The sequence below is a fragment of the Silurus aristotelis genome, assembly GCF_946808225.1.
Source record: "Silurus aristotelis genome assembly, chromosome: 20".
NCBI classification, from domain to species: domain Eukaryota; kingdom Metazoa; phylum Chordata; class Actinopteri; order Siluriformes; family Siluridae; genus Silurus; species Silurus aristotelis.
The window spans coordinates 1,594,515-1,609,837 of record NC_139593.1 but is presented as its reverse complement, the minus strand read 5'-3'; the positions used below and the strand labels follow the sequence as shown (position 1 = coordinate 1,609,837).

General features: G+C 42.8%; 2 protein-coding genes across 6 annotated transcripts in view; both read left to right on the top strand.

Annotated features, from left to right (window-relative positions):
* Positions 1 to 15,323, top strand: part of LOC310715392 (uncharacterized protein) — a 147,137-nt gene that overhangs the window by 79,697 nt on the left and 52,117 nt on the right. The window lies entirely within an intron of this gene.
* The window catches only part of LOC310715386 (adhesion G protein-coupled receptor L1), a 32,849-nt gene that overhangs the window by 14,722 nt on the left and 2,804 nt on the right, over positions 1 to 15,323 (top strand). The window contains exons 4-24 of one of the 5 annotated variants that reach the window (XM_083521782.1): positions 715 to 729; positions 1,968 to 2,175; positions 2,336 to 2,600; positions 3,479 to 3,806; positions 4,072 to 4,359; positions 7,058 to 7,161; positions 7,264 to 7,449; positions 7,546 to 7,584; positions 8,601 to 8,781; positions 8,876 to 8,998; positions 10,111 to 10,316; positions 10,443 to 10,616; positions 10,722 to 10,931; positions 11,865 to 12,085; positions 12,188 to 12,254; positions 12,391 to 12,482; positions 12,888 to 13,056; positions 14,020 to 14,175; positions 14,270 to 14,363; positions 14,678 to 14,800; positions 15,043 to 15,060. In XM_083521782.1, the coding sequence (XP_083377908.1) occupies positions 715 to 729; positions 1,968 to 2,175; positions 2,336 to 2,600; positions 3,479 to 3,806; positions 4,072 to 4,359; positions 7,058 to 7,161; positions 7,264 to 7,449; positions 7,546 to 7,584; positions 8,601 to 8,781; positions 8,876 to 8,998; positions 10,111 to 10,316; positions 10,443 to 10,616; positions 10,722 to 10,931; positions 11,865 to 12,085; positions 12,188 to 12,254; positions 12,391 to 12,482; positions 12,888 to 13,056; positions 14,020 to 14,175; positions 14,270 to 14,363; positions 14,678 to 14,800; positions 15,043 to 15,060 (3,267 nt within the window). Of the gene's footprint in view, positions 1 to 714; positions 730 to 777; positions 1,785 to 1,967; positions 2,176 to 2,335; positions 2,601 to 3,478; positions 3,807 to 4,071; positions 4,360 to 7,057; positions 7,162 to 7,263; positions 7,450 to 7,545; positions 7,585 to 8,600; positions 8,782 to 8,875; positions 8,999 to 10,110; positions 10,317 to 10,442; positions 10,617 to 10,721; positions 10,932 to 11,864; positions 12,086 to 12,187; positions 12,255 to 12,390; positions 12,483 to 12,887; positions 13,057 to 14,019; positions 14,176 to 14,269; positions 14,364 to 14,677; positions 14,801 to 15,042; positions 15,061 to 15,323 lie in introns of those variants that run through there. The other 4 variants (XM_083521786.1, XM_083521784.1, XM_083521783.1 and 1 more) reach the window with 4 other exon arrangements.

Sequence of the window (15,323 nt, the reverse complement as noted above, 5' to 3'; positions counted from 1 at the left end):
AATTCATTATTTTTATTTATGTTAGATCATCACCTTCATCATCTTCATAATCATCATCCTCATCATCACCTTCATCCTTATCATCAGCTTTGCCGTTTTTCTCTCTCGTTTCTTCATGTCTAGGGCTTTCCAGCAGCCCCAGGCGGATGTGGATGGATGGATGGATGGATGGATGGATGGATGGATGAATGGACAGATGGAGGGAGGGGCGGGGTGGAGGGGTGGAGAGAGAACAGGGGTGATATGGGGTGTCAGATCGGGGGCAGTTCTGTTCTAACAAGCCCCCCACCAAAAACATTTCTTGTTTGCTAATCCTACAGTTAGGTGACATTTTTGAGTCTAGAGTTTCCCCTCCTCCCTCCCTCCCTTCATACCCATTCGTTTAAACCCCGCCCCCTCTCTCGTCTATTCTCTCTCTCTCTCTCTCTCTCTCTCTCTCTATCTATCTTTGTCACTCTCTCTTTCTCTCCACTCTACTTTACCCAACATGGCTAACACTGAACAAATTTCCACTTGATCTTTAAAGCTTGAAAGAAAATCAGAAGGCTGCTGTGTGAACTGAAATCTCTCTCTTTCTCTTTTTGTTTCTTCTCCTCCGTCTCCTCTCTCTCTCTCTTGCTTTCCTTTCTTCTCTGCCAACTTTTGTTCCTCCTTCCTTCTCTCCTTTCCTTCCTTCCGTCCTTCCTTCTCTCTTTATCTCCGACGCTTGAGTAGAAGTGGACCAAAAAGGTAAAGACCATGTTAACGCCGCAGTTTCTCCCCCTCCCGCCCTCCTTTCCTCCCTCTCTCATTCTTCCTCTCTTTCTCTCTATCCTTCGTTCTGCAAATCCTTGGCCCTTGTGATGTGGTCCGGTTCGATGTAACCTCTTTCTTCTTCATTCTTCTTCTCTCAGCCAGCCAAAAAGCACACACACAAACACACACACACACACACACACACACACACACACACACACACACACACTCTATCTTTCACTCGCACACATACACATTCTTTCATCTATTTCTGTCTGTTCACCCATGCACTTTCTCCCCCCAACACACACACACACACACACACACACACACGCACACTTCTCTACTGTTAATTTCATTTGCTTGCTGTGTTCAATTTGGACTCCTCAGATCCAAGCGAAACCTCCTTCCTCCTCCTACTCTTTATCCTCCTAGTCTTCATCCTTCTCTCCTCCACTTGTTTGTTCATCTGTTGATCCCTTTGCTTCCTTCAGGGCAGACCTGTCATTTCATTTTTGCCATTTTTACCAACAAACTCCTTCTCTTTTGTAGTCTCAGTAATAAATGAAGTGTTCCTGATGTGGTTCAGCCCTACTGTTTATTTGTGTGTACAAATGTGTGTGTGTGTGTGTGTGTGTGTGTGTGTGTGTGTGTGTGTGTGTGTGTGTGTGTGTATACACAAGTGTACGAGAGTGTGTGTGTGTTTTTGACCAACCAAAGTTGGGAGTCAGTGACCGACACCTCCCTCAGCCAGTAGCGTCCCTCCTCGTGAACTAACCCACATTTCATTGGCTCCAAAGGACGTTCCTGTTATGTAGCCCCTCCCCTTTTTCTCGTCTACCTCATTTAACTTTGTAGCAAGTCTATCTGTCTCTCTTTCTATCTATCCAACTCTCTCACTATCTCTCTCTCTCTCTCTCTCTCTCTCTCACATGCACTCAGTCTCACTTGCACTGTAAATCTGCTGCTTTAATCGTGTTTCTTTCCTTCACGCAAACAGGCATCAATACACACCAGCGTCCAACTAGTGATGAAGGATGAATGTGTGTGTGAGTATGAGCCAGAGAGAAAGCGATAGAGAGAATAGAAAGAAAGAGAGGAAAAGAGGGAGAGAAAGAATAGTGCATGATAATTGTAGACCTCGGGCATTCTAATAATCTCACCGAACTTTTCTTTCTTTATTTCTTCCCATCCTGTTTTTTTCTTTTTGTCATCTTGCACTCTCTCCCCAGTCTTCGTGTGTCCGGGTGCTCTGATCGGGGTTTTAGAGGCGAGTCTGGTGCGGGAGGCGGAGCATCAGTCGGGGGCGTGGTGTAAAGACCCCCTGCAGGCTGCTGATAGGTTGTACGTGATGCCGTGGACTCCGTATCGCACAGACATGCTGTACGAGTACGCCTCCTGGAACGACTACCAGCAAAACCGAGTCACCACTAACTATAAGTGAGTGTGTGTGTGTGTGTGTGTTGGTGGTGTGGGTGTGGGCGGGTGCTAAGATATGAACAAGTTCCAAACAAGTAACATGAGCTCCAAGCATGCAGAACATAAAGAAAGAACGTTGTAGGCAGTCATTTGTAAATAACTGCACTCTGGCTGTCCTCAGGTTGCCGAGTCGAGTGGATGGCACCGGGTTTGTGGTGTACGATGGTGCTGTGTTCTACAATAAAGAACGAACCCGAAACATTGTTAAATATGACCTACGGACCCGCATCAAGAGTGGAGAGGCCATCGTTACCAATGCCAACTACCACGACACGTCGCCCTATCGCTGGGGAGGGAAGTCAGACATTGACCTTGCTGTTGACGAGCATGGCCTGTGGGTCATCTATGCTACAGAGGAGAACAGTGGACGAATAGTCCTCAGCCAGGTCAGAGACAGAACTACAGATGGGTGAAAAAGAGATTCATCTGGCGTTGCTACACCAATTCAATACATTTGTATTTGTACAGAGCTTTTAACAATAGACTTTTTCCTAGAGCAGTTTTACAGAGATAAAGCAGCAATAAAATAATTTACAAGTTTTTTCCTAATGAGTAAGCCAGTGGTGACTGTGGTGAAGGAAAAATTCCCTGAGATGGCATGAGGAAGAAACCTGGAGAGGAACCAGACTCAATAAGGAACCGGTCCCCATCTTGGTGGCACCAAATGTCTATTCATTACAGTTCATCATTGTTGAGGTGTGCAGTGATAGGTGCTTGAGCTCAACCATGTGGTCCTGAGCCATTGTAGTAGACTGTTGACATTAACTGCAGTCCAAATCCATCACCAGCAAGTGTTGTCCCAGTGAGACAATGACAAATCAGACCAAGCTAGTTTCCACAGCAAGCAGCTGCTCTAGCCAGGCTAGTTACATCAACAGGTTCTTCATAGTTGTCCCAGCAAGAACATTCTAAATGCACAAGCAAGACCAGGCTTTCAACAAGCAGGTTGCTCCAGCAAGGCCATGCCAGATACCTTAGCAAGACCATGCTTCCAGTGTCCCAGAATCTAGAGACTATTATTGTTGTATGAGACTAGATTTAGTTACACCATTCAGGTCATCACAGATACATGAATTGGAATCCTGGTTGCCCCATTACAATCGTGGTCTTTAAAAATAAACAATCAACTATTTTTTTCCTAGAACATGCTTGGAATTCCTAGAAAAAAAAACGCTTCCATTTGAGAGTTTTTCTGTGCATTAAGATTTATGTTTCATATCTGTTCCTTGTCCATAACTAGTTTTCATGACCCCGTGTTATGCAGGTGAACCCGTACACGTTGCGTTTTGAGGGCACTTGGCAGACCGGCTTTGAGAAGCGCATGGCATCGGACGCATTTGTAGCCTGCGGGATCCTGTACGTTGTTCGCTCCGTCTACCAGGATGACGACAGCGAGGCGGGGGGAGATTTTATCCTCTACGCCTATGACACTCGGCGAGAAAGGGCCGAGCCTGTAAGCATCGCCTTTCCCAACCCGTACCAACACATCTCGTCTATCAGCTACAACCCTCGAGACAATCAGCTGTATGTGTGGAACAACTATAATGTCCTACGCTACCCTTTGGAGTTCAGACCCCCACAACCCACCGCAGGTGAGAAACAGTGAGAAAGCGTTTTCATTTGCAGTTTCTGATACATTGACAGTAAATGACGCCAATGGACAGAATTAGAAATGAAATTATTAGAGGAACAGCTCATGTAGGACATTCTAGGGACAAAGTGAGGTACTTGTGATTGAGATGGTTTGGACATGTGCAGAGGAGGGACAGTAAAATCAGTTAAATATATATCATTTAAATAGCTAGCTTTGTCTTGCTATTAAAAAAAAATTTCTTTTTCTTTCTGTGTTTCTATCAGACCCTCTCTCCACACCCCTCCTGTCCTCCACCACCACAATCTCTCCCGTCTCCTCCACAATATTTATGGGCTTCAGTCCAAGCCCCCCACTTTCAGTGACGTTTAACCCAGCTGGTTCAAAAAACCGAGGCCGGCCCATCACGGTCTCAATGCCTGTGACGTTGCGGCCCCCACGGCAGCCTCAAGGTCATGTACCTATGTGTGAGGAAAGAGTGAGCCGTGGTGTACAGTGGCCTCAAACACCCCATGGAGAGAATGTCCAGAGACCCTGTCCAAAAGGATCACTCGGTAAGTGTGTGTGTTTCCATTATACGAGGGACTCTGATGCTATGTCTATACTAATCCGGATCTAAATTCGACCAATTAAAAACAAACTTGTGGGTTTTAGATCCAGATTAGTATAGACATAGCATCAAAGTCCCCTGTTCCTCATCCACACTGAAACATTGGAAGTTGTTCGTGTCCCTGTACTGCGCATTCGCAAATCTTAAGACCTGCGTTATGTCTGCCTGGCATTGATCTACTTTCCTGCACTTTGAAACATCACGGTGATGACTTACAATGCGTCACCATTTTTGAAAGCCTCTATTCTCACACATCCACACAGTGACGTGAAAATGGCTTTTTCAAATTGATCAAGTTTAAAGAATGTTTTCAAAAATCTAAATATTCGTTGACTGAAAATATTTTTCAAACGAAAACATATCGGTGTGAACAAGGCCTGAGCAAAAGAGCTAAATACATAGCAAGTAGTAAAGTGTGTGTTAGAAAGCGAGCATTCTTGGCACAAGATGAAACTAAGACAAGTGCTGAAGATATCAAGTGGCTACAATTCAGTGAAGATGTCTTTACAGAAGACAAACCAGACATCCAGAAGCTGTACATGATGTAAAGCTTGGGATTTTAGAGTGTTTTGATATCTAGAGATAATCTAGAGCAGTATGTTGTTACTCACCAGTATTACAGTGTCATTTTGGTAGGAATTGTTGAACCAATTGTTGACACACCACTTTAAAATTGTGAGGTCTCAGTTGAGGTCTTAGTTTGCTATCAGAAACAGGATAATTACCAACTTCTAGGTCAAATAATTCAATAGAAAACTGTAGAAAATGGGCTGTAATTACTGCTGGCCCTTTTAGTTTTACTAAGCAATCTCCATACGTCAATCAAGTAAAATTCCTGCAGAAAGTACCGAGATCTTACGTGCCAGTTGGAAAGATTCTGAGGAGGATCTTTAATTAAAGGAATCTTATCCAGAGAACTTCAGGGGAAGATATTCTTTAGTATTAGACTTGCTATTTGAGGTACCCACTAAGGAATAAAGATATCACCATTCTATTCAGCGAGGAGGGCAACAATACCCTCATATCAAAGGCAAGATAGATATTTGATCTGACCAGGCTGTGAGATTGAATGAGGACCCAAGAGTACAGAACTGAATCTGATCAGATCAGATTTGTTAAACATGTATGAGTAATCACAGTCCAATCAGGACAAAGGACATTTGAAGAAAAGGCACAGGGTCAAGCAATGAATGACCATTCCATACTCTGGAGACCATCATCTCTGCTAGCAGGGAGGAGTAATGTCCTGGTTTAGTGTTCCATATTCAATTCGGTTTTATTTGTATGACACTTTTGGGACGTTGTCCGAAAGCAGCTTCACAGAAATAAATGGATAACAAAGATCAAGTCAAGTCAAGTCAAAAAACTATTATTGTCATTTCAACCATATATATCTGACACACTACACAGTGAAATGAGCCAACGTTTCTCCAGAACCCTGGTGCTACATTAAACAACAGAGCTACAGAACACAGAGCTGAGGACTCAAGAAAGTTGCCTCGTCACATAAAGTGCATCGTGTGAATATACATGTTAATGTCGCTAATGAATCCATTTAAATTCATAGTTTTTTTAAAGCAATTACCTTCTGGCTGGCATTAGCTGTAGTAGGTTCAGTTTTCTCCTTCATATAGCAGATGCTGAGTGTAATATATGTGTAAAGAACAGAAGGAAGTGCTATCTCAGTGGTAAGATGTTGGACTTTTGATTTGGAAGGTCATGGGTTCAAATCCCAGCACCACCAAGCTTGCCACTGCTGGGTCCTGGAGTGAGGCCCTTAGCCCTCAATTGCTCAGCTGTATAACTAAGATCATATATAGTTATTAGATGTTCTTTACTTTTATTATTCAGAAAGTGACCAATAATTTGTGACCAATGTTTAATATGTAGATTGATTTGTCCTCATAAACTGTTTCTCGAGCATGTTCTGTGAGCCATATAGAGTTCAGATTAACATGGCAGAGGTAGAGCTGCATCTTCCAGCAGACAGAACAGGAAAAGAACGTCTGGTTTTATTTCATCTTTTTTTTTTTTTTTTTTGCACTTTAAAGGAGGAAAAGAAGAAGACCAAGAAGGAGGTTTATGGATGTGGTGAAGATGCAGGTAGTTGGTTTGAAAGAGGCAGACGTAAAGGAAAGGGGGGTATGGAGACAGATAATCTGCTGTGGCGACACCTAGTGGGAGAAATCGAAATAAGAAGAAGGAGAAGAAGATTAGGAGATTAGGCATCAAGATGTGAATTGCGTCGACCTCAGTTATAGAGATGCACAACCCTAATGTAAATGCCATAAATGTAAACTTCATCTTGCAGGTTGTCAATTGCAGTCTTCAATTAGAGTTTTCTTGATTACTGTCTTCACTAATCCCAACAATCTGTGATAAATTGGTCAAAAGTCTGAGAAAGGAAATGCAGTATGTTGCACACAGACAGAGTCCATAACTACCCTCAGCACCACTGTGAATAGCTTGTCTTCCGCTGGTGTCTGAGGAATGTTTGCAACAAAAGACTAAAATAAAGACTGTCAGACAGGATTTTTATCATCACCACCTTATAAGCCAGAGGCTGGAATACTGAGAATCCAAGGACACTTGAATGTAGCCTCACAATATAGCCGAATTCCTTCTCCTCTGTCTCTCTTTAGGTTTAGCCTCCTACCACTGCATGGCTGATGAGGTGGTGTGGAATCCCAGAGGTCCAGACCTTAGCAATTGTACCTCACCCTGGGTCAACCAGGTCGCTCAAAAGGTCAGTCTAGAGGTCAAACTGTATGTTTAAGGAAATCTAAAGTTGACTATATTTGAAATTCCTTTAAGCCTTCCCTAATTCTGTCCCATCATCGGAATGTAGATAAAGAGTGGGGAGAACGCGGCACATATCGCTGCCGTGCTCGTCAATCACACACGGGGACAGGTGTACGCTGGTGATGTCACTTCCTCTGTGCGTCTGATGGAGCAACTGCTGGACATCCTGGACATGCAGCTGCAGGCATTACGGCCTGCCAACAAGGACTCAGCCACACGCAACTACAACAAGGTATACACACACACACACACACACACACATGTATGTGAGAGCTATACACATGTAGACCTTTATCAATTAATTCAAATCAATTTCATTCTGTTGCAGCTGCAGAAGAGAGAGAGGACCTGCAGAGCATTTATACAGGTAACCTTTTATAGCCGAGATGAGTGACATGGGCTAGAAATATAACATCAAAATTTCCTGTCAATAACAAACAATATTTTTCACAAAATGTGTTTTTGGTTCAGAGGAATAATAATAAAAAAAAAAATTATATATATATATATTTATTTATTTATATATACAACCTTCAGACTTCCAGATAAGAAGCGTCATCTAAGCTAATATCAACTAAAATCTCTAAAATAGCAATAACTCATTAAAAAATATTTAGTAGTAATAATAACAGTAGTTTTTAATCAAATCAAGCAACTCAGACAAAAGAGCGCCCCCTAATGATGACGTTAACTATAACATACCAAAATCGACTAATGTGACTAAAACTGTTACAATGTGAAAAATAAACTGGAAAACCAGAGCGCAGCCACTCAAATAACAATCTTATATAAACCTCAACAACTTCCTCAGAAATCTTATGGAGCTCAGACAAGACAAGAAGGACATTAGTATGGAAATGAGACCAGGCAAGTTTAAACAGATACGTTACTATGACAGTTGCAGGAGAATTTTTTTTTTTTCTTCACACAATTATATCCTGATTTCAATAATAATTCTTTGCCTGTAAACTACACAAACACAAATGTAAGGGTCCATCATGAAAAGCCAACATTCTGCCATTTAATTATTATAGAAAGTTAAATTCAATCCTATTTCTATAGTGCTTTTAACAAAGGCCATTGTCTAAAAGCAGCGTTTACAGTAGAACTATACATCAATCTCAGCATTAAATGTAAAAAAATTCATCATTTAACCTTCAAAATGCAGCTGGAACAAATGACTAGATAATAAATGATAGAAAAATTATTTAGACCAACAAAAATTACTTCTTTTATTTATGGATATAAATTTAAAAGGAACAAATGAATCTATCATCTATATTATAAGTAAAATAGTTGACTGCCATGGCGTGTTATTATGCTACGTATATTTCTCCATATACTGTAGGATATTTGGTCTTCTCTTTGTGCCTGAATGTACAGGCCATGGTGCAGACGGCGGACAACCTTTTGAGCTTGAAGGCGTTGGACTCGTGGCAGGACATGAATGTGACCGATCAGTCTCACACTGCCACCATGATGCTGGACGTGATGGAGAAAGGCTCCTTCCTGCTCGCCAACAACCTCTATGAGGGGCGATTTAGTGAGCGTGCACCCAATATTGGTGAGACCTCACAGATATAAACCCTAAACACTTAAACATCTACATGAATATATATTTAAAAAAAAACGTGTTGTACTTCTATTGGCATGTTTAGATCTGGAGGTTTATGTCCTGAACGCGGATACGGATATTGGAGACCTGCACTTCCCTCACTCATATGACAGTGACAGCACCATCCATCTTTCTGAAGCTACAATCAAACAGTACAGCCGGAACGGTACGTCAAAGCGACAGTAGCATTACAATGAAACTAAGGGGCCCAATAACTGCTCCACCATGGCAATGCTTGATGCACAAAGCAAGCTCTATGAAGACATGGTTGTTGGTGTGAAGGTTGGGTCATCTCATTACATATACTCCGAATCAACACCAATGCCAAATCTTAAATGATCCCAGAAGGGTGGAGCTCATTATAACCTCAAAAATGGATGGATAAATGTGCAGTCGGATGTTATAGGTGTTGGAGTGATAGTCAGACGCACAAATGTTGCACAGACATCTTGCAAATCCCATTGCTAATCTAGTGAATAAAAGAAGTTAAAGCGACACCAGTCTGATGCACGAGCACCATCCAAGGCTACGTTCACACTCACCATTAGCATGAATTCTGGGTGAACAGATCAGAAGACAAATCGCAATGCAAATCACCACATCGCATTTGTAACCTTTTAATCCGTCCCAGACATGAAAGACAGAATTTTCCCACTGGAAATAACATATAAATCTGATCACATGGTTGCTTGAGACACAGTCTAACTCCAGGTGTGAACAACTACAGGTCCCAGCTGTCCACTCGTTAAAGACACCAAATACAAAGTGGGGTTCATGATGATAATTATGATGATGATCATTATATTATTAGTATCACCATTAGCATTAGGCTAGTAGTAGCAGGATCTGAGCGCTAACTAGAGTTCAACATCTAAAGCTACATTCCCAGGAACACTGACAGTACAGAGCAGAAAAGACTATGATTTCTTCTATAAAGGTAAAGAATGCAGACAAGGAAAGACAGGTATGTCCTGTACACTCGCAAGAGGTTTGTGTATACGGTGCTGTTCTTTAAGCCACAAATTTCGAGACTAGTTTTGCGACACGCCAGCACAAGTCTGCACGCACAGTCACAGGGAGCACCGACCTTCATAAGCCACTGTGCCAAAGGATATCGTCCTGTGTATCTGTGCAGGTGGTGCTATTCTTACCACGTGAGCGCTCCCCCTAGTGAATAAAACACTGCTCCTTGATTTAACACAAAGATGCAGCTTTTGTATGTAACAATAATCCGTCCAGGATGTATTTGTATGACTGAACTGGCTTTTGGGGTTGCAGGTCAAGTGAAGGTGGTGTTTGCGCTTTATAAAAACCTTGGGCTTTTCCTGTCCACCCAAAATGCCACTGTGAAGAAGGACGTGGAGCTGAAATCAGGAGCGAGGACACTGGCTGTCAATTCCCATGTCATCTCCGCCTCCATGAATAAGGAGTCCAGTCGTGTGTTTTTGACTGAACCTGTAAACTTTACACTGAGGCACCTGCAGGTTCACCCACACACACGCCTACGAACACACACAACTCTTGCATATCCATTACTACAAGGTTACGCCATTAAAACATGGCAGACATGGTTTATTTTCAATGCTCTGTGTGTGTGTGTTTGTGCACAGTTAGAGAATCATTTTGGACCAAACTGTTCATTCTGGAACTACTCGGAGCGCACCATGATGGGTCAGTGGTCTTCTCAGGGTTGCAGGCTGGTCTACAGCAACAACACACACACCACCTGCTCCTGCTCACATCTCACCAACTTCGCTCTGCTGATGAGTCGCCAGACCCCCGCTGTGAGTTCGACACCCACACTCAGTACTCAGTACTCGACCTTTTCTTCTCCTCCTGCCAATATATTTGTTGATTTCTGTTGATTTTCCTCTCTCGTGCGTTCTCAGTACACGAGCAGCGTGCAGGCGCACATTCTGTTCGTCATTTCCTGGGTGGGCATGGCGATTTCCCTGGTGTGTTTAGCGCTGTGTATATCCACCTTCTGCTGTGTGAAGGCTGTGCAGAGTGAGCGCACCACCATCCACAAGAACCTGTGCCTCACTCTCTTCGTCTCGCAACTCCTCTTCCTCATCGGCAATGACCGGACCCACTACACCGTAAGCACACACAATCCCTCGATGATCACAGCAGGAGATGAGCGTGGGGTTTAAATTGGGAGGAGCTCGAACATCTAACCATGCTAGAAGTAGAGAATTAGACTCTATTCAGGAAAGGGGCTGCACATTGGGTACCAATATACAAGACATACAAGATTGGCATTGACCAAGAGGGGGCCCAGTTTTAATAAAGACATATGGGATGCAGATTTGGTAATAATGTACAGGACACAGATCTGGTATTTGTCTAAGGTGTGTTTTTTTTGTGTTGGCACATTATCACAGACCTGGTAATCATATGATAGTGGCACAGATCTGATAATTAAGTAATGACCTGGCGAATCAGATCAGGTAATGACAGAGGAGGCAGATGTGGTAATGACACCGGTGACTCAGATCTAGTATTGAGACGCTGTAGATTTGGCAATGATGTCATACACAAATATGGTAATAATACAGTGTCACAGATCTGGTAACAACACAATGGGGGCAGACCAGGTAATCACTTGAGACATAGATAGTGGCACAGATCTTGGAATCTATTGATGACCTGGTGACCCAGATCAGGTATTGACATATGAAATGCACATTAGGTAATGAGACCGGCAACTCAGATCTAGTATTGACATGGGATAGACTTGTTAATGGAATAGTACACAAATCTGGTAACAGCAAATACAGCATTACAGATCTGGTAAAAACAAAGAGGCACCAATTCTCAAATTAACAAATGGAGTGCAGATTTTAAAACAGAAGAAGCAAGTATGGTAATGCACAAATAGGAACGGGGAAAAAAACAGGGTGGGTACTGATGCCCCCGGTGGTTGTTACTTACCCTGTGATGCAGCATGAGCAGATATGGTCGCTGCCACAATCTCACTAGAATGAAGATTAAAAGTTTTTCTACATGATGTGTGTTCTTGGTGTTTCTAGGTGGCATGCCCCGTGCTTGCTGCCCTGCTGCACTTCTTCCTGCTCTCCGTGTTTTGTTGGTTGTGCGTCGAGGCCGTTCAGCTCTACGTGCTGCTGGTCGAGGTGTTCGAGAGTCCGTCCTCACGCAGGAAGTACTACTACATTGCTGCATACGGCTTTCCTACTTTGGTCGTGGCTATTTCTGCCTCCATCGATTACACCGGCTACTCCAGCACCACCAAGTAAGAAATCATTACGACTCAAGAGAACGTTCTGACCCAAATAAGTAAAGCAAGTTTACGTGTGTGTAGTGTATGTGTGAGTTAACACGTTTTGTTGTGTAGCTGCTGGCTGCGTGTGGACGACTACTTCATCTGGCTTTTCATTGGACCTGTCTCGCTTGTTATCCTGGTAAGTTACAAGGAAGAGGTAACAGAGCAAGGTGTTAGCGAAACTCATTTCATGTGAATTTTGCTAGACGAAGTTGAATTCATTAACGTAACACTTTACTGTTCTACGTAACTCATGTTGCACCTTTGACCTTTAGCTGAACCTGGTGATCCTTATGGTCACGGTGCACAGAATGATCCGCCATTCCAACGTACTCAAGCCGGACTCCAGCCGCTTCGACAACATCAAGTACGTAAATTAGGGGTCATTCGAAGGGGGGGGGCAATGTCTGTAGAAACGCAGGTTTAAGGTCTAGGATGAAGGGGAGACTGTATGAATGAACCCACACGTTCTGTTGGGGGTCAAACATATAGACCAGGGCTCTCCAATCTTCTCCACAAAGGGCCAGTATGGGTGCAGGTTTTCATTTCAACCAAACAAGGACCACACCTGATAGCCCATTCAAAATCAAGATCTAAACAGGTGGAATCTGGTGAGGCTTGATTGAATTGAAAACCGGCATCCACAGGTCCCTTTTGTGGAAAAGATTGGACACCCCAGATGTAGACCATGTAAGAGATTCTGATATTTATTTGCTTGATTGTACTTCTAACCACGTTTCTCCTCCTTGGGTCTAATTTTGGTGTCTCTCAGGTGTTGGACGGTGTGTTCAGTCACTCTGCTCTTGTTGGTGACGTTGACGTGGATCTTTGGCCTGCTCTTCATCAACGAGAACAGCGCACTTATGGCCTACCTCTTCACATCCTTTAACGCCCTGCATGGTCTATTTATCTTCATCTTTCACTGTGCGCTGCAGAAGAAGGTACGCCAGATGCGTTGTTTTACCATCATCAGTATACAGTAGATAGAAGAGAAGCTGATTGCACTAATTTGACTAGCCATTTAGGTTGGTACATCAGTAAGATGGTGGTGGACAGAAGACACAGAGCGGGAGCTAGCTGTAGCTTAGCCGTATACAGGGGAAGTTTTTCCGCCATGTTTGACTCCTGGCTCAGTAGAACCTCAAAACAAGTCTGTTCAGATGGATACTGCAGCCTATGGGATTTTTAAATGAGAAGTAACTCCAGAAGTGGAGAAATGGTAGAGAAAGAAACTTCCTGAATTTTTTTATTATTATTATTATTATTATTATTATTTATTATTATTATTATTATTATTATTATTATTATTAGTGTTATTATTGTAAGAAAAAATGATGAGGACAACGAAGATCGTAATGAAGAAGTTTATAACAGCGTAGCAGTGACAAAATACATGAAGCACTTTGGGTTCAACAGAGTCAGAAAGAACCCAGAGCAAACTCTGCCCTCATATTTTATATTGTTCTTCCCTTTGAAGTATAGACCAGAGTATCCTTTAAATGTAAATTAGACATAGCACATGCATGAGGAAACAACTGGCTGGGTGATCGAGGCGGAGGTCTCTGTTGTTGACACCTTTGCTGGTGCCGGCCCCCCAGTAGGACAGGATAGGGTATTGTTTAAATGATAATCATGGTCTCAGACACCTTTTGGTTAGAAATGGTCCTTGAAGGCTTGCTGTCTCTTCCAGACAGATTCAATCAAGACTATGATTAGGATTGATACAACTGAAATTTTATGTCAAACTACATAAATACTTTTGTGAAATTTAAGCCGTTTTGCAGATGAGCTTAATTTGATATAGCGTGGGGTGGAATCTGGGTTGAGGCATTCTGTAATTCTTACAGTGTATTATTATTAGTGTTATTATCCACATGTAATTTTAAACATTGGATTGGTTGCAGGTGCAGAGGGAGTACGCTAAATGCTTCCGTCAGTCATCCTGCTGCGGTCATGTCTCCACCGGTGGCTCTCACGGCTCCCTGAAGAGCTCAGCGCACCGTGGGAACAACCGCTACTACAGCGGGGGGCAATCAAGGCACAATCAAGTGCACAGACAGGTAACACTTACACACCATTATTTCTACTGCCTTTGTGTGAGAACGTCATACATGTGTGAGAACCTCATAACCCATGTGTGTGTTTGGTTTTCAGAGTCGTATCCGGAGGATGTGGAACGACACAGTACGCAGACAGACCGAGTCTTCCTTTATGGCTGACCTCAACAACACGCCCACTCTCAACAGAGGTAATCGAGTTTATCTCATCACACCACATGGGGCAGTCTGAACATCACGCCCTGACTAAGAAACCAAGCAGTGTCTTCAACCAGATTCTCACTCTTTGATTCATTGTCACGTGTGGCTTCCTCCTGTCCTTAAAAATCTGTTTGTTTCAGTTGGTTTTCTACAAGTGATTACCACACACACACACACACACACACACACACACACACACACACACACACACACACACACACACACACACAAGCATGTTTAAGGTGAGACCCTATCACGTCTTCCCGATTTGTGACGCAAGCTGCATATTTGCATCTTTTTGCAGGAACTATGGGGAATCACCTCCTGGCCAATCCCGTGCTGCAGACTCGCTCAGGCTCCTCCCCCTATAACACACTGCTGGCTGAAACCTTTAACCCACCCTCACCTGCTGTCTTCAATTCCACCGGTCAGTGTGTGTGTGTGTGTGTGTGTGTGTGTGTGTGTGTGTGTCCTACTTTAATATATTTGGTCCTGAGTGATTGTACTTATATGGATTTATTCTGTCTTTTCTTTTCTTTCTGTCCTTTATTTTATATCTCCATACATCTCTCTCTGTTTCTCTCTCTTTTTATCTTTGACTGTATCTGTCTGTATTTGTCACTCTATCGCCATCTATCTTTTCTTGTTATCTGTCTCTCTGATCTGCAGGTACCTTCAGAAATTCAAGTATGGAATTTTTTACATGTGTCCCATTTCCATGTGTTCATCCATTCCCACCGCTCTGTCACACACACATGCGTTTGCTTGATGTTTTTTCATGCTTGATGCATGACATCAGCCACAATAAATATATTTGTCTTATACTTGTTACACCATTTCATTTCCATGAGCGTTCCCACCTCCATCAGTTCCACTCATGCCTTGATAATAATGCCAAGATAGTAAACAAAGTTTGAAATGTTATGATGAAACACATTTGTTAAAGAAAG